Source organism: Carassius carassius, chromosome 22 (assembly GCF_963082965.1).
Source record: "Carassius carassius chromosome 22, fCarCar2.1, whole genome shotgun sequence".
Classification (NCBI taxonomy): domain Eukaryota; kingdom Metazoa; phylum Chordata; class Actinopteri; order Cypriniformes; family Cyprinidae; genus Carassius; species Carassius carassius.
Window position 1 is genome coordinate 9,170,209 of NC_081776.1, and position 16,718 is coordinate 9,186,926.

The following is a 16,718-nucleotide window of genomic DNA, read 5'->3' on the forward strand; positions in this document are numbered from 1 at the left end:
AATCAGGAGATTTTTCAATAAGATTTTTATTAAATCTTTGCATGTACATCTTCAAGTCCTATCAAGAGTTCCAGATAGATCGCTCACATCCTCCTCATCAATTACACTGGCACAGAAGATCCTCTTCTTTTCTTGCAAGTGAAGGCACAAATGCTTTATGACAGGTAGTCCTTGTAGTCATTTACATAATATGGAACAAAACAGCCCTTATATTTGACGTTACCAAAGATCCACATTATTTAGTCTGTAAACATTTTTAATCACCGTCACTGTGAAAGATTGCTCTTCATTATCTCTCCGAGACACACAGTAGCGTAGCAGGATGCATCCAGATCAAAGGTTAGTGATAGACTGGCTGTGCAAGTCTCGTCTGACTGACCCTGCTGCTCCTCTGTGGTCCGCAGGCTGTAGGTAATATTCTGTGGCTTTGCGAGAAGGGGGCGATAACATCCCGGGACATTGAGTTTAAGGGGAGTCACTCTAAAACGGCATTGCCCCAAGCCATCCTGAGCCAGTCGGTCTTGATACCACTGGCCCAGAAAGTTTTCAGGGTATTTGACACTATTTCCTGGCATCGGAAGAATTACCTAGAAGCAATTAAGCAGAAACACCATAAGGGACTGAAGGGTAAGGGTCAGCAGAGCAGACACAGTCAGAAGAAAGGAGCAGTAGAACATCGAACCTGGTCTAGTGAAAAAACTTCATCCTTCTCCTCCTCAGAGGTTACAACATGGACCTATAACACAGAAATTAAAGCAATAACAACAAAAGTCTATAAATGAAATATTTTATATCCATCTATCTATAGTTGATATTTTCATATAGATAGATACACCCTACATATACACTAGTTTTTAATCATAAATAATTTAAAGAAACTACTACAATTGAAATGACTTCAAATAAAATGAAAATTGTTTAACTGGTACCTGTGTACAGTCCATAATGTTTTTTCCCCCCCAAACACTAACTTAACGAATTTCCTCACTTGTGGAGTGTGCAGTTCCTCTGTGGTGTCTTTGAGTCCCTTTTCAGATCCAGCCCTAACCAGATCTCCCTGAACAGGCTTAAAGCCCAGTTTCTGGAGCCGGTAGTTGGCGGCTTCATTCCACACTCTGCTACAGTAAGAGTGGAGGTAGAAGACCCTCATGCTGTGGGGTAAACTGAGCCAGCCACGTATGCAACCCTCCTGTCCGCTGCCGTACCTGTGAAGCGCACGGAGCATAAGCCGCTCTCTGGCTTTGTAAGCTGGCATTAGAGCCAAACTCTCCTTGGCATTCCCTAAAGAGAGAGATCCGGAAAATGTTAGATGTTCTTGGATGTATAGGAACTGTATGCAAAGTCAGTCAAATGGGTTTTGAACGACATGAAGAATCAGCACACGGTGACCACATTTGCATTTTCTGGTGTACTATCACAAGCTTCACTATCAGAGAAATTCCAGCACACACCAGTGAGAAGAAAATGACGTTTTGCCTTGTTCTGGAGATCTTCACCCTCCTCTGGAGTGAAGAACAGCTTAACAGAAGCCTCCTGTCCAAAGACAAAGGCTTTAGGACTTTTTAACAAAAGCAACAAATATAGACGTTAAATGGAAATTAATGATATGAACTGGTACCATTTTCTCCTTCAAGAGCTCAAGTCCTACTTGGTCTGCTTGGACACATGATCCACTTCCAAACCGTTGGGGACCATAATAATTTACAAAGCCTCTGTTCTGTAAAAACAAAATCATTTTTGTAGCTGTGTGTGTCTACGCCATTTATTCATTAAATACTGGTGAACATATATTTACCTTCACATTTTCCACTGCCTCTTTTACAAGCTGCTGCAGTCCTGTAAGTCCATGTTTATCATGAGGCTTCAGGTCTCTGATGACAAGATCAAAGTGATTACCCTGTAGTCTGCCGAGTTTAAGGGGTTCAGACACAGGACGGACGCGAGAGATCTGTATTCCCCTCCGCTCAAACTCTGAGACTTTGTCCAGCAACCTGCCAATAGAATTGTTAAATATATCTACTAATTGATTAATGCCTTCTGATGCCCCCCCAAAAAAATCTTAGTTCATTAATTGTGCTAATTACAGTACCCAAATGTCTAAAGATAACATGCGACTCCAAAATTTAAACATAGCTTTGATTCTATTTATTTTTCGCTCTCCACTTTTATATACAATGTAATTCATTTTAGAATATTATTTTTTTGTTGTTGATTTTTTCTAGTAGTTAAGGTAAGAAAGAGAATAAAATATTTTCAATTAATTTTAAATAGAATAAAATATTTGCAATTAATTTTACGATTCATGGTCAGTTCTGCAAATCAGAATGAAATGGTAACGTTATCAATTTTGCTGAATGTGGATATTAAAATCACTGTTTCTCTAATATCTGAAGTTAACACTAACTTTGGCAGCCCTCAAATCGAAACCCATGTAGAGCAGAAAAATGGCAACAAAAACGGACATTTCCACTTACCCACTTATTCCATTAGGTTCAAGAAAAGAGAAGAAATAAATAATGGGAATAGACCGAACATTAGATAATGGACTAATTGGCTAATGGTGCGTTTACCGCTCTGGAGAGATCTTTTTCACCACCATGGCCTGGTAGGTGATGGCGCGCTTGTCTTTGATTCCTGCGTAGGTAAAATCAGACGGAAGCACTCCGAGTACAGCAGCCATATAGCTGATGGCCTCCAAAGTCTCCAAGTTCTCCTTTCTCAGTGTGAAAGCTGAGGGGGAAAGAAGTCTTACATTTTAGGCAGGTTTCCATAGACTATCAGCTTTACATGATGCTATAAAATGTTTTCTCTGCTCACCGGTGTATAATATCAACTCCTCTTGAGAATCCGCTGCTCTCTTTTTGAGTTGTTTGCTTCTCTCTCTTAGTCTCACTGTGATAGAAGTCTTCTGCTGGTCTGTGAAGCTCTTGGTTTCCACAAGCTTTCCAAACCGCCTGCTAACAAAATGGTGAACTGAAGTTCTGTGCTCCTTGCTATCATCTGGCAGGAAAGTGAACACAGAACCAGGTAATTTGGCATCGATGAACCTGAAGAACTCCTCAGCTTCTCCCTCAGAGGCTAAGCTTGCAAGCTCCTTGAAGTCTGGGTCCTCTCTGACCCGAATTTCTGATTGGTTGGTCACCGTCTGGAGGAAGGGGAAGTTGTATCGTACTGCTCTATGGACAACAGCTCTCAGGTGTTTATCAGGATAAGAACCCAATAACAGTTCCACCTTTTCTTGCTCTCCAGCTCTTACTCTTACTTTGTTAGTGAAATGTTCCAACTCTTTGTTCACAGCTGGACCCAAGATTATATTCAGATCAAAGCAATCCTGATTTAAAATGTCAGTGTCATCTGGTTTAGACTGCTTTAATTTATCATCCCTTTTGCTAGCCTGGCTTGATTGAGAAGGACTTGTCCGAAGTTCTTCTTGAACATTAGAACTGTTAACAAGTTGTCCATTGATGTCTATCTCAATAACCACAAAGTCTTGGGGTGACTTTTTAATGGTCCCATGGAAACCTTCATGGTCTGATATAAAGCAGGAGAGACTGGGCCTCTCCATTCTTAAGTACTAAACAAAAATACACTTAGCAATTAACTCACTCAATCATTTGGTTATTTTAGCGATTTGTTAACTTGTATAGATATGTAATGTAAAAATATAATAAAATGTAAAAAAAAAAGGGGAATTCATCGTGTTAACATTTAAATTATTATATAAAAACAACTGAATCCCTGTTACGTCAACACAAAGCAAGCAAAATGCACATTTTGGAACAGTGCTTGCACTCACCCGCTACTGTTGTCAGTTCTCTTCCTCCTCAGCACGTGGTCCCGCTCTTAAAGGCACAGAAGCATAAAGACGGGAAGGGCAGTGTATTCTCGTCTTGCGAGGATTCCAAGAATAGATCACTGATCTATATTCTATATTATAGATCAGTGGAATAGATACAGTATTTCTTCAATTTGTAAAGCATGTTGTCATAAAATCGTAATGAGAAACTACCATTAAAAGGCATGTAAGGGGGCTATTAGACAGGTACCGCAGGTAGATTCGTGAAAAAAACGTGTACACACACACACACACACACACACACATAATAGAATCAAATGGCTAAAGATAACAAACGACTCCAAATTTAAAGGTAACTTCAAATCTTTTTATTTTTGTCTTTTATTTATTTTATACAATGCATAAAAAAGGACATTTAAGACTCAACGATTCCTTTCTAGACTTCATAATACCCTTACATAGCAGACATGTTAATTAGTGGTTTGCCTGTTGTGAATCAGTAGATGGATCGTCCCAGAGGTTCAGGAACTTACAGTCCCTTCCCTTATGAGTGGTTTCAAAAACTTCCCAAGCAAGATGCTAAGTGAACGTAACTCCTTGCACTGTATACATTAGTGTGGTTGCGAATGGTATTAAATGGAGGCTGAGATGTAAAACATTCATTGTGAGACAGACAGGATAGACCTAAACCTCTGAAACCAAGGACACTCACTTTAATATGTCAGACAACGACATCATCTGGACAAACAGCTGTCTGGGCTTAGAAAAATAGTATCTCTGCAGGTTTAGTCTTCACTAAAAGAACATGAAAAATAGCTAAGATGCAAAGAAGCATCATTTTTTCAAATTTGTTATGGCGAATTCAATTATAGTCATATCTCTATAATTACACAATCATATATTTAATTAAAAAAAACGACAAATTTTTAAGAATTATTACATATTAAAAAAGGAATCGGATTTAATTTCAGCACATTATTCTTGGCAAATCCTTCATTGAAATCATCCCTAACCTATCGCTACAAGGTTCAGTGGCTGTAAGAATACTGACTATTTATTTAGCCACTCTTTAAGAAAATTTGTCAACTTAATCGATCAGAAAATTTATAAATTATGTATATCCTCATAAAACAGAGCTGAACTTCTGACCTTCCTGATCAGACAACCACAAAGGTTAAGCCGAGGACTGTTTAACTTTCCAGGCTTGTTTTCCAAACATAAATCATGCCTAATCTCCAAGGCCAATTTCCCAGACAAATATTAACCTTACTCCTAAGCTAAAATGTAATTTTACAGAGTTACCATTAAAAATTAAATTTATACCTAGACTAGAATAGATATCTGATTATGGGAAACCATCTTTTTCTCAAAAACATTCTTCAAAAAGGTTTTTCCTTGAAAATCAATATCTATTTCTGGAAAACAAGCACTATATTTCAACAGTATTGCACTCTATATCATAATCTTGGCTAATATGGAAGTAAACATCATAATAATGTTAAAATTATTACCAGGAACATCACAGACGGCATCCTTGTATGCAAGTGAAGCTTAGTAAAATACATTCTTGTGTACCTTAGTCTGTGTTCTTCAACATATAGAAAATATTGCAATATCTGACAAATATCAGATTGCAAGCTACAAAATGTAATTTCACAGGCTTAGTGTTTTACTTTGTGCATAGTTCAGTCTATAGGGCTGTGGTCTACATGAGTCAAAGTAAAAATGGGAATTCGCTTTGAGGACAGGATTCCTTAGACTAATTGGAATGTACCACTGTCGATTTCAGAACAGGAAGAGGTTTAATCATCATCACCGTCGTCCCCTGGTGCCCGTGTGATTCTGCGGCCCCCCTTTTTCCCAGTTGGCCCCTTGGGTTTGGCAAAAGCTTGCTTGTGTGCATGCTGCTTGGGGTGAACCTCTTCGTACAGGAAGTCACTGGTTAGTTCTTCACCATTGTCAATTTCCAGCTGAAAGGAAAAATTAATGTTTGAAATCTACAGCATTAACGTTGTTGTAAATGGTCCGATAACCTTGAAATGAAGCATGCCTCCAGGAAAACAGGACGGTGTATGCAGTACTTAAAAATACAGTGAAAAGGGTTATATAGGTAAACAAATAAATAATACCTTTTTAGCAATTTCAATGCCTAAGTTTTTCTCCACTGTGTCTACGAGAGGGTTCTTGCAGCTTGAATAAAGCATTCTCTCTTTGATGCTGCATTTATAACCAGGCATAGAGTAGATGAACACTGCAAACACACACACACACACACACACACACACACACACACACACACACACACACACACACACACACACACACACAGTACTCTTAAAACTTTTGACATATGGGATAAAACATGTCCAAAAATATTACTTTCCATTAGCTTAAAATAAAGAAAAAAGAAAAAAAGGAAGAAAAATTGAAATATATAAATGGTAATTAAAATAATAATAATAATTGGTCAACAGAGTTTCTATAATATATATATACACACACACACACACACACACACACACAGACAAACACACACACACACACACACACACACACACACACACACACACACACACACACACACACACACACACACACACACACACATATATAGAGAGAGGTATAAATCATTTTATTCAGCAAGGGTGCATTGAATTGATCAAAAGTGACAGTAAATATAATTTTATAAAATACTTATTTTTCATTTCATGAACTTTCGACTGAAAAAAAAATCTGAAAAAATATATATATATATTGTTTCCACAAAAATAATAAGCAGTACAGCTGTATGCAACATATACAGAAATCATTCTACTCAAGAAGTATATTTTTTATATTTCTTGAGTAGAATGATTTCTGAAGGATCATGTGACTGAAGGCTGGATTAATGGCTGGGGAAGATTCAGCCTTGCCATCACAGGAATAATTTATTTAAATACATAAAACAGAAGGCAGACAATTAAAATTGTAATAAAATTAATCACAATATTAGCATTTTAAACCTTATTTCTGATAAAATAAATGCAGCCTTGGTGAGCATCAAAGACTTGATATATACACACACACACACACACACATATATACACACACACACATTCATAGTATAAAGTATATATAACATATTTGCATTTAACATTTAAACACATTTCTTTGAACATTTGATATTCCTCTCTTACCTGTGGACTCAAGGTAGTCTCCTTCATGAGAATGTTTGTAGAGGAAAAAGTGATACCTAGCTGCATCATTTGGGATCCTTTTAGGTAAATCTTTCACCTCTGTGGGAGACGTGCTGGACAACTTGATGGATTCTTTAGGAAAATCTATTTCCTGTTAATAGGATAACATAATTAGTGTATTTGAACACAACAATGTATTTCCGTCACATGCTGGTGATTCTGTGGGCAGTGGTCAACCCAACCAGTCTGTCTTCTAACAGTAAAAACACAGTTCTGGCCATTCTTTTTTTTATGCAATATAGAGGATGAACAGGATGTTACAGGATGAAAAGGAGGAATAAGATGCTATTGTACAAAGCCGCTGGGAGTGGTAGAGAGGGAAAAAGTCCTGAAGTACCAGTTGAACGTAGTTAATCCTTTTCTCCCTAAACTGCTCCAGAGCCTGAATAGCGTCTCTCTGCATAGGGAACGCCACTCCCTGAAGAGTCTGCTGCTTTGTGTCAACATGGATGTCTGTCTGCAACTGAAAACACGCATATAATCCTTTAATAATATGTATGCACTGACCTGTATAACCAAAGCAGTCACAGTGGTTGTTAAATGATTCGTTAGGAACGAGCTCTGCAATTCATGTTGTAAATTAAAAGCAACGTTGTGCATAAATACCTGTTCAAATGTGAGGATAAAATCTTCCCAACCCTAAATGTTTGAATGGTACACTTGAAATATAATATAATATTTTTAAAAAATTACATTCTGTGCTGCATCCAAACAAACCTCTGCATCCTTTCCATCCAGGATTGGGACCAGCATTTTATCCACACATCTACTCAATAAAATTCTCTCTTTCAACAAATTAATAAACATAATAACACCACAAAGCTGCTTTCCTCTCCTCTCGTACATGTAGATTAGTGTAGCATTCTCCTCCTCCCACAGCTGCTCTGGGGGGAGTTCAGTGTGCCTTTTCATTGGTTCATTTATGCTGCCTGTAATTTTAAACAGCCAATGATGCATCTAAGAGTCAGAGCGTTTCCTTTTATGGTATGAGGGGAGGTTTGTATGCATTGCCAGCAGCATCCTTTGCAACTGGTTCCAGAAGCTGGTTTAAATGAGAGAGTGCCTGGGACTGAGCTTCTCTATTTTTATTCAGCGTATGTTTGCTGCTAAATATTACATTACATTTATATTGTAGCAGAGTCTCTTCCACAAATCATGTTAATATACAATAAGCTTAGACATATGCATGGTGATTTGGAACATCCTTTGTAGTTTTTATACGCATACAGCTCAGCAAACAACCAATCATCAACACAGTACTCTTTAGTTCACAGTGCAAAACTGCCTTCTAAAGAGCAAGGATCCATCATCTTGTTTTGAGATAATGTTGCGCCTAATTTAATGAAACTGACTTTTGGCCTGATATGAACTGTTGGACTGATGTGGTTTCGCCTTATTTTAATAAAACCTCAGCAGAGCCTGACTAAGGTGTACACCCCTGCTGTGTTTATGTTGGTGTCAGCATTACCTCACTGAGTTTGATTTGCCTCAGTTCCTCCTCTGCTGCAGTCAAAGGCAGAGGCGCCGCCTGGGAGCTGAGGTACTTTTTATAGCCATTTAGAGAAACATCGTCCTGAGCAGAAAGAGACGCATTAATGAGTTAAACCTATGACTGTGATCCATTCATGTGGAGGTTTGATTTAAAGAATGGCAGGTGATATAAGTCATACCTTCACTGTGCCAAAAATCTCCTCTTTAATGTGGCCACCGCCAAACTCTTTCTTTAGCGTGGCCCTCGTAGCAGCATACAACATTTTTTGTCGAACCTGAAAGGAAAAGTTGTTTCAAAATAAGTTTCTGGATCTGCATGTTTTTACTAAATATATTTTCTTTTTAGGAACAAGAACATACATCAAATTAATTTGTTGACAATTTTAAACATACTGTACTTCTAAAATCCAAAAAAACAGACATTATCAAAAACCTAGCAAACATATATAACAGACAACATATAGAAGTAATACAAAGTAATTTATATATATATATATATATATATATATATATATATATATATATATATAATTGATTGCCGTTTGGTAAAAATGTTCATCATCAGTCCAAGATGCAGCATTACATTATTATATTCTCCCATAATGTTATATATTCTCGTATAATTATGGCACTACTTCTACTAAATGATTAAATCAAAAAAACTATATATATATTTTACTGTCCCTCAATCCATTGAAGATTAATGTATTTCTTAAATGGAACAAAGAATCCTCTGCAGTAAATGGGTGCTGTAAGAATGAAATGTGTCAAAACAGCTGATAAAAGCATCATAATCCACAAGTAATCCACACGACTCCAAATGCCTTCATGATGGATTTGTTTCTTATAATCATGCAGCTTTTCGCTTCACAAGGCATTAACTGATGGACTGGAGTCATGTGGATTACTGTTATGTTTTTATCAGCTGTTTTGACTCATTCTGACGGCACCCATTCACTGTATGTAATGATAAAAGTGATGTAATAATAAAATCTATTCCAATGAAAAGACAAACTCATATACAATCTGGATGGTTTGAGGGTGAATAGAATTTTCAGCAAATTGTAAATTTTTGGGTGAACTATTTCTTTAATACTCGAATCCAACAAGGAGGAATTTCTGGATTTCAATTTTAAAGTTGTTTTGTTATAGGAAAGCTCAAAGTTTGAGCAATTTGAGCTGGCTTCAGATGGGCATGAAGTGAACGACTGATTTTGGTGCGATTGGGACTCTAGCCATTTTAGTCGCCCTCTGGTCGTTGAACATTGAGGGAGAACATTAGAATTGCAAATGTGTAGCACAGAACCACAACTGTCCATTTTGTATCAGGTCGGCCGTGCTTTTCATAAAAAAAAAAAAAAAAGGTACTGTGAAAGTAGATTAACATCAAACTGTTTTGCTTAAAAGCACAAAGTATCCATTATATGAGCTTACCTGATACTATGGCTTTTGATAAAAGATCACATTACAGGGGATCTCCAGTTATTTGTACTCACTTAAGATACACTCATTTATAATAACAATGGTACAATATCCCTGATGATCATATCCACATAGTACTACAAAAACTTCTTATTTTAGGCTGTTTTATTATGGACAGGCTTAACTGGCAACCAGTTATTTAAAGAGCTTTAAACCAGGGATTCTATATATGTTGAGGATGGATTAAAATGCACTGAGCGATGTCATCTCATTATGTCCTTTGGCCTCATACAAGCTGAAAGAATACAACAGCATGCAAACAAACTCACTGGAGAGTGATCCGGAGACCAGGCCAGGAAAATCCACTCATAACCCTGGTTGTTGGTGGTATCCAACCTGTAGAGAAGGTACGAGGGCATATCGTCCTCCACGAGAGGAAGAACATAGCTGTCCCATTCCTGGTCCCATTTCTTGACAGCACGTTTACTTCCGCCAAGAACTAACTTCTCTACAGCAACACAATATAAATAAAAAAAGGAAAATGTGATATGATTCTTTAGTCATACATAGACAATCTTTTTAATTTTATTGTATTTTGTTCATTCAAATACAGAGCAAAAATTACAGCAGTTCAGAATTGTTTTTTTTTTTTGCATAACAGATACTTTTCGTTTTTTCAATATTTTTAATTTGTTTTTTTATTTTTGTTATACATTTTAGTCAAAAGTAGTTTTTATGTCTACATAGTTTTCTTTCATTTTTGTTTTGTTTTAGGTTTATCACGATAAGCTAAGTGAAAATGAAAAATGTTGCCTTGAAGGCAATTGTAATATGTTTTTGTTTATATACATTTTTTTTATAAATATATTTTATTTTCAGTTCAAGTTTATTTCAAGTAACAATTTTATTTTTATTTTATGGTTTTAGTTTTAGTTAACTAAAAAAAACAGATGTGAAATAACAAAAATAATAATAATAATAACAATAATACAGAGTGAAAATGTAAATAATACAGAGTTAAATGTAAATGTAAATGAGTGAACATATAAAAAAAACACACAAAAAAGGATATGTTTGACTTGTTTCTTGTTTTGTGCTCCCATGTTTAAAAGGGATTTGAAGTAATCTTAATATCAGTGTTACCTCAAGTAATATATGGGTAATTCTTGACTTGTCAATGTAACATTTTGCTAAAGTAATTCAATTAAGTAATTTTTTCTTTAAGGGTAGTTGGGGTTTTGTAAAGAAAGTAAAATATCTCTCAGAATTTAAAGGTCTTTTAAGTTTTCCTGTCATTTTCATTTCAAAGTCAATCAAATTGAACAGAAAAAAAAATACACTGACAATTGTGCCATTTTCCTGAATATTACTTATTTACAGTAGGTTTATTTTAAAAAGCTATTTAATAAATGCTTGTATTCTGATGTGTAAAATGGTCATCTCACCATTTTCAATCACTACTTTGATGAGCCGATATTCACCATTCCGAGCCTTTGCAAAGATTTCTTTGACTTCCCCGGTAGCTGAGAAGAGAAAGCACAGGGCGAGAACAGGACACAATCAGACCATTTATTCTGACACAAAACAAAGCTGACAATCTCTGGACAACGGAACTGAAATTTGGCTGATGAACCAAAGTGAGGAATCTAAAGAGGCATTGTCAGGGACAAGTTTGAAGACGGCAGTCCTTTCCTGGAGTATGTTCTTTGAAATTCTTTGCAGAAATCACAATGTGACCATTCAAGGTGATCTTTAATTGAACCTTCAGCATGACTACATTGATTCATACACTTGTTTTATGGCAACACAACGCTACTGCAGTAAAAGCTCAATGTAAACAGATGTCTACTGCATAATGCCTAGCAACAACTTTGAATAAAGGTGACACTGTTATTACAGCTGGACCTTTGAGACCTGCTGCCTTCCTGCATAACTCTCAACTCCAGTCTGAAAGCATACTGATAGTGAAAGACCAATCCGAGTTTATTTGCATGACCATATTAGTGCAAGAAAAGGCCGAGTACACTTGACACAGATTCACGGTCTAGGATCAGGTTCGTTTACTGTAAGCTCGCAATAAAACTCTATAAGGTAATTCCGTCTGAGACGACCACAACAGGTTTTTCTGTTTGCAAACAAGCGCCAAATCGTGCATTATAGCGATTCAGTTAACTTCGTCTCTCTTATTTTAATTGCCAATTAGAGATCGTAAAGGATTTTACCTTGGATGCCGGTTTGATGAGACATTCTGGTTCTATTGCGTCGGTTGATGGTAGTAGTGAAAGAAGAACACGGAACCCAATGAACTACAGTAATTTGAGATGCCTGTCATGTGACGCCACGGCGTGGCCCCGCCCACTGCGGCTTGGTGTGCGTGTAAATTCTTTCTTTTTCTATTTCTTTTCTTTTTTTAGACAACAATTACAAACACCTGTAAAAATAAAAAAGAGGACGTTTTTAAAAGAGAATATGCTAATGTAATAAAATGTATTCGTTATTTATTTTGTGGTGTTTTACTGTGAGAGTTTTGGCGTAACTATCTCTAGAAAAGTTAATGTTTTTAATTTACGTTATATAATGGATGAATACTGAAATAATCTGTGCTAAGGGGTCCATGGAAAGGTTTAGAGAAAAACAGTGCAATAAATAAATAAATAAATAAATACATAACCAATCAATCTACAATACTATAATGAATAGAAAAAACTGTGTTATAAAATAGCTTAATAGATGTTACATATTATATTCTAGTTTTGTGATTAAATAATATTTAATTGAATATAAACAGGTTATTTATAAGAAACTATTTCAGCATGGGGGTCTCTTGCACAAAGATGGTCATATTTGGGGGATTGTGGCAAAAATTGAAAACGCCTGCGCTGTGCAGTTCATGCTGAGAGAAGCAGGGCACTTGGGTGCACTTGGGACAGATCTTGGAAGTGGTGGAATTTCTCAAATGCAGGGTGGGGTTGCGAACATCCCACATGAATACTATATAAATATACTGCCAGACTATAGTGTTGATTCAGTTGCTGCATCTGCGTGTGCTAAATGAACCACAGACTCAGCAGGAGGGAGTGGCACTAGAGCAATGGCAGGGCAATTCATGGTAAAAGCAGACTAAGCCTTCCTTGAGAATTAGAGGTTACTGGGCCACACACCCCACTGCCAAAGGCCTTAATCGAGATTCTCTGTAATAGTTCTGATTCTAATTCTATTTAAAGAAGACCTTTCTGTTGTTACTCAAACTGGACTGCTAATTACTAAAAGTCCTAACTTACCATATCCACCTTATTTTGCAATGCAAAAATACGTTTCTATGAATATGCAAGGCCTGATAGTGTGATTCGTTAAATAACTAAAAATAACAATGTGCAGTAAATTGTAAAACTATTTGAGTAGTAATATTGTCAGAATATCTGATTCACGCAACAGTCATTGTGATTTGTGGCAGCTCCTGTTTATCTGGTTAGGTGAAGCCAACAAAGGAAAACAGCTTTGAAATTCAGAGTGCCTGGATTTTCACGACTACTAATCATTTACAATCAGAGAAAACTCTTACACTATACAATATGACTAATAAAGTTAGAAGCTCAATAATTCAAATAGACATGAATCATAGGATATTCCTGGAATACGCAGTATACAGTGTGTAATTGTTTTTTTTTTTTTTTCAGTGTATGCAATAAAGACATACTACATTTGCAAAAAGTGGAGTACAGGCCTACAAAAGAGCACACTGGAAATAAATCTTCTATTGAATAATGCAATGTTCAAATTTAACTTTCCAACTCCAATTGTTATTAATGAACAAGTAACATCAGTCACAAATTTAACATCTCTTTCTGACTCATTATTTACCAAAAGATACGAAATGCAAACAAAACTGAACTGAAAATGCATGTTTAGTTTAACTTCTGAAATTATAACAGGATGCTCTTCAAATGCAGTGTGATGAGGATATAAGTAGCATACAACGTTTTGAAACATTAATGTTCACTGTTTCCTTTTTAAAAGTATAAACTCACTAGGGCTGAACCTTTTCAAAAGGTACACCTTTATACCTTATTAACCCCTAAAGGTACATATTTGTACCTTAAAAGAAGGCTAACCTAAAATGTAGGCCTACGTTCCTAAATGATAGCCTACACCTTTTTTGATAGCCTACACTATTTTGCACAGTATTCAATAAAAAAACAACAACAAAAACAAAAAAACATATTCTGGTTAGATTTCATATTGAACTTACTGGACAGAGTTACAGTATTTAATTGCACGCATTGTATGAAGGTCCTATAAGGTCCTATATTATCGCATCACAGCTCACAACTTTCAAAACTGTTTCATGGTTTATTAGTCTACTGAAAGTTTCTTTCAGAACTACATTTTGTTAGCTGAACAATCGGTATGTTGTTAACCAACGGTACATTCCACTGAATGCACCATACATTTATCCTTCACACAGCCTCGTTTACATTCATGTAAAAAAAAAAAAACAATAAAAAAAGGAAATACCCTGACTAAGGTGTATAGCATACAGTAGGTCCTCAAACCTGCTCCTGGGGACCCACTTTCCTGCAGAGTTCAGCTCCAACCATAATCAAACAAACATGAACCAAATAATCAAGGTATCCAGGATCACATGAAAAGAAACGTTAATGCTGTCTTAACCACTAGGTGGCGCCATTATCCTATCTATTTTGGGACATTTATTTTTTATTTCTTAAACAAGTTCAGACTAAATATGACACGTAAATTCAGAAAAGCAGTTGCAGACTAGTGTTTGCTTTCTCCAGATGCCGTCATTCAACAGAGGGAGTGAATCTTCTTTCTTCTTTAAATCCATTTCTGAAACACAGCAGTGACGCAAAACGAACAAAACAGGAATTTAAATGCACAGGACACAGTTAAAAAGGTGTCATGGGGCACATACTCAGTCAGGAGGGTTCTCATGCAAGTACACATACAACAAAAATCTCCAGTACACACAACAGGCCCAATATTGTCTTGCCTTCCTGTAATAGGAAAATAAATAGACTCATCCAAAGCTGCCATCAGGTGTTTGTCCAGAACTGAAAGGCTATATCAAGATAGACATAGAGGCCTTAACTCAAGCTGCCTTATTTGTTTGAGTGTGTGTACATGTGTGTGTTGATGACGACACAGACTGAGAAAGAAAATGAAAATGTGTAGGCTTATGGTTTTTGTTGGTGTGCGTAGGAGGGATATAGAGAAATGTAGAGAACAGAATAGATACAGCCTGGAAATATATTTCTGCCCATGACTATGATATAAGTGTACAAAATTACAAGCACCTACTGTAATGATGCATATTGTGTGCCCACTCTTAGTCTAATATGAGCTATAATGTATCCTACTGTTAGCTCCTTTTCAAATCTCATTACTGAGAAACATCACCGCAGGAAAATCCCACCATTCATCCTTTTAACCAAACGAAAAACTAATTACACCCCAAAGAAGATGTTATACCTGTATTTAGAGGATCTGTAGGGAAATTCTCATGCACTAGTCATAAAATGGGTGAATGTATTCTCATTTTATCGCTGCTGAGAGCACTCTTGCCTTCATCTGTCAGCGGGCTCCGGGTTTAGTGGATTTGGCACAGCTCGGCTGCTTTATAGCTCATATCCAGATGGACATCACCAAATTTTGGTGCTTAAAATTTCATGACCTTCAGCGGCAGAGTAAGAGATTTATGGTCGCTGCACCAGCTTACGAGTTCATGTTCTATGATCATAAACTTATTCTTCTTAAGTTATTTACTGTTTTTAATGTTTCAGGAACACTTACGTTTTTTTCACAATTGAAACATTTGAATGTTCAGAAATAATGTTTACCTAACATAATTAAAACATTATAAAAATGTACTTAAAACAGACATTTTAGCTATGTATATACTGTATATATGGGGTGTCTAAATCACATAGTGATTTACAATAACAATACAGATTGTTTCAAAACTGCTTCATGGTAATAAACTGCAAAGTAACAGTGTTAATTTTGCCAAAGTCTGCTAATGTTATTAGAATGTCCTTTTTAATGTCTCTTTAACCGGGAAAAAAAAAACTATTTTCTTTAATGGACAATTTTAAAACATCAGTTTTACATGCAGTTGAGTCATTATAGATGCAGATATGTAAAACAACAGTCTAACTGCCTTTAGTAATATTACACTATAACAAAAAGTTAATAATGCTTTCATGATGTTTTATTGAGCCGATTAACGTTGAAAAGAAGTGTCATTTATAGAACATTCTAAGAGCTTATCGCTCTCTGAAACTCAAAATCAAACACAAATTTGTGCATCATATTGGGTCCAATTTGTTATTAACATGAAAATACATGGCATGGTCCCATATTCTATCCCTTTCCCATGCTGTACACCTGGAATTATTGAAAAACATGAAACAAGCTTCAAACATGTTTAGAAACCAATAGGCACAATTTTGCTCCAAATGATATTTTGAAAAGACCATTTCAAGCTAACCTAATGACGCTCCATATTTGCTCCACACGAAACAAGAAGTTGCCCTTGGGATGTGCAACTGGCTTCTACCATTTTACAGTACTGACATATCAATGAATCAGTATATGATGGGGGACACAACAGCGCCCCAGTGCTACACTGTCTATTTTATTAAACTAATATTTGATAGTTTTACCAATGCTAGCCAACAACTCATGATGTGCGTACATTAGGAGCAACTCTGAAGGACAGCAGGATATTTCTCTTTGTGTTTTTCGGGGGCAGG

The 16,718-nt window shown here is 36.2% G+C and overlaps 2 protein-coding genes across 3 annotated transcripts; both read right to left on the reverse strand.

Moving 5' to 3' along the window:
- Positions 1-6: 6 nt before the first annotated feature.
- On the reverse strand, positions 7-3,843 carry pus7l (pseudouridine synthase 7 like). Its single transcript, XM_059505149.1, has 9 exons — positions 3,797-3,843; positions 2,818-3,574; positions 2,571-2,730; positions 1,796-1,991; positions 1,619-1,717; positions 1,452-1,533; positions 989-1,281; positions 683-736; positions 7-587 (listed from the first exon to the last, which is right to left on the reverse strand). The coding sequence occupies exons 2-9, from the start codon at positions 3,563-3,565 to the stop codon at positions 267-269; spliced, it is 1,953 nt and encodes a 650-aa protein (XP_059361132.1). The 5' UTR covers positions 3,566-3,574; positions 3,797-3,843; the 3' UTR covers positions 7-266.
- A 306-nt stretch (positions 3,844-4,149) lies between these two features.
- On the reverse strand, positions 4,150-12,315 carry twf1b (twinfilin actin-binding protein 1b). Of its 2 annotated transcripts, XR_009422991.1 has the most exons (10): positions 12,168-12,315; positions 11,391-11,468; positions 10,275-10,453; positions 8,703-8,798; positions 8,501-8,605; positions 7,370-7,495; positions 6,973-7,123; positions 5,926-6,047; positions 4,530-5,766; positions 4,150-4,375 (listed from the first exon to the last, which is right to left on the reverse strand). XR_009422991.1 is itself a non-coding variant. In XM_059505150.1 (9 exons), the coding sequence occupies exons 1-9, from the start codon at positions 12,190-12,192 to the stop codon at positions 5,599-5,601; spliced, it is 1,050 nt and encodes a 349-aa protein (XP_059361133.1). In that variant the 5' UTR covers positions 12,193-12,315; the 3' UTR covers positions 4,150-5,598. The 2 variants fall into 2 exon arrangements, 1 of the variants encoding a protein (XP_059361133.1); XM_059505150.1 differs by having other exon boundaries at positions 4,150-5,766.
- Positions 12,316-16,718: the final 4,403 nt, after the last annotated feature.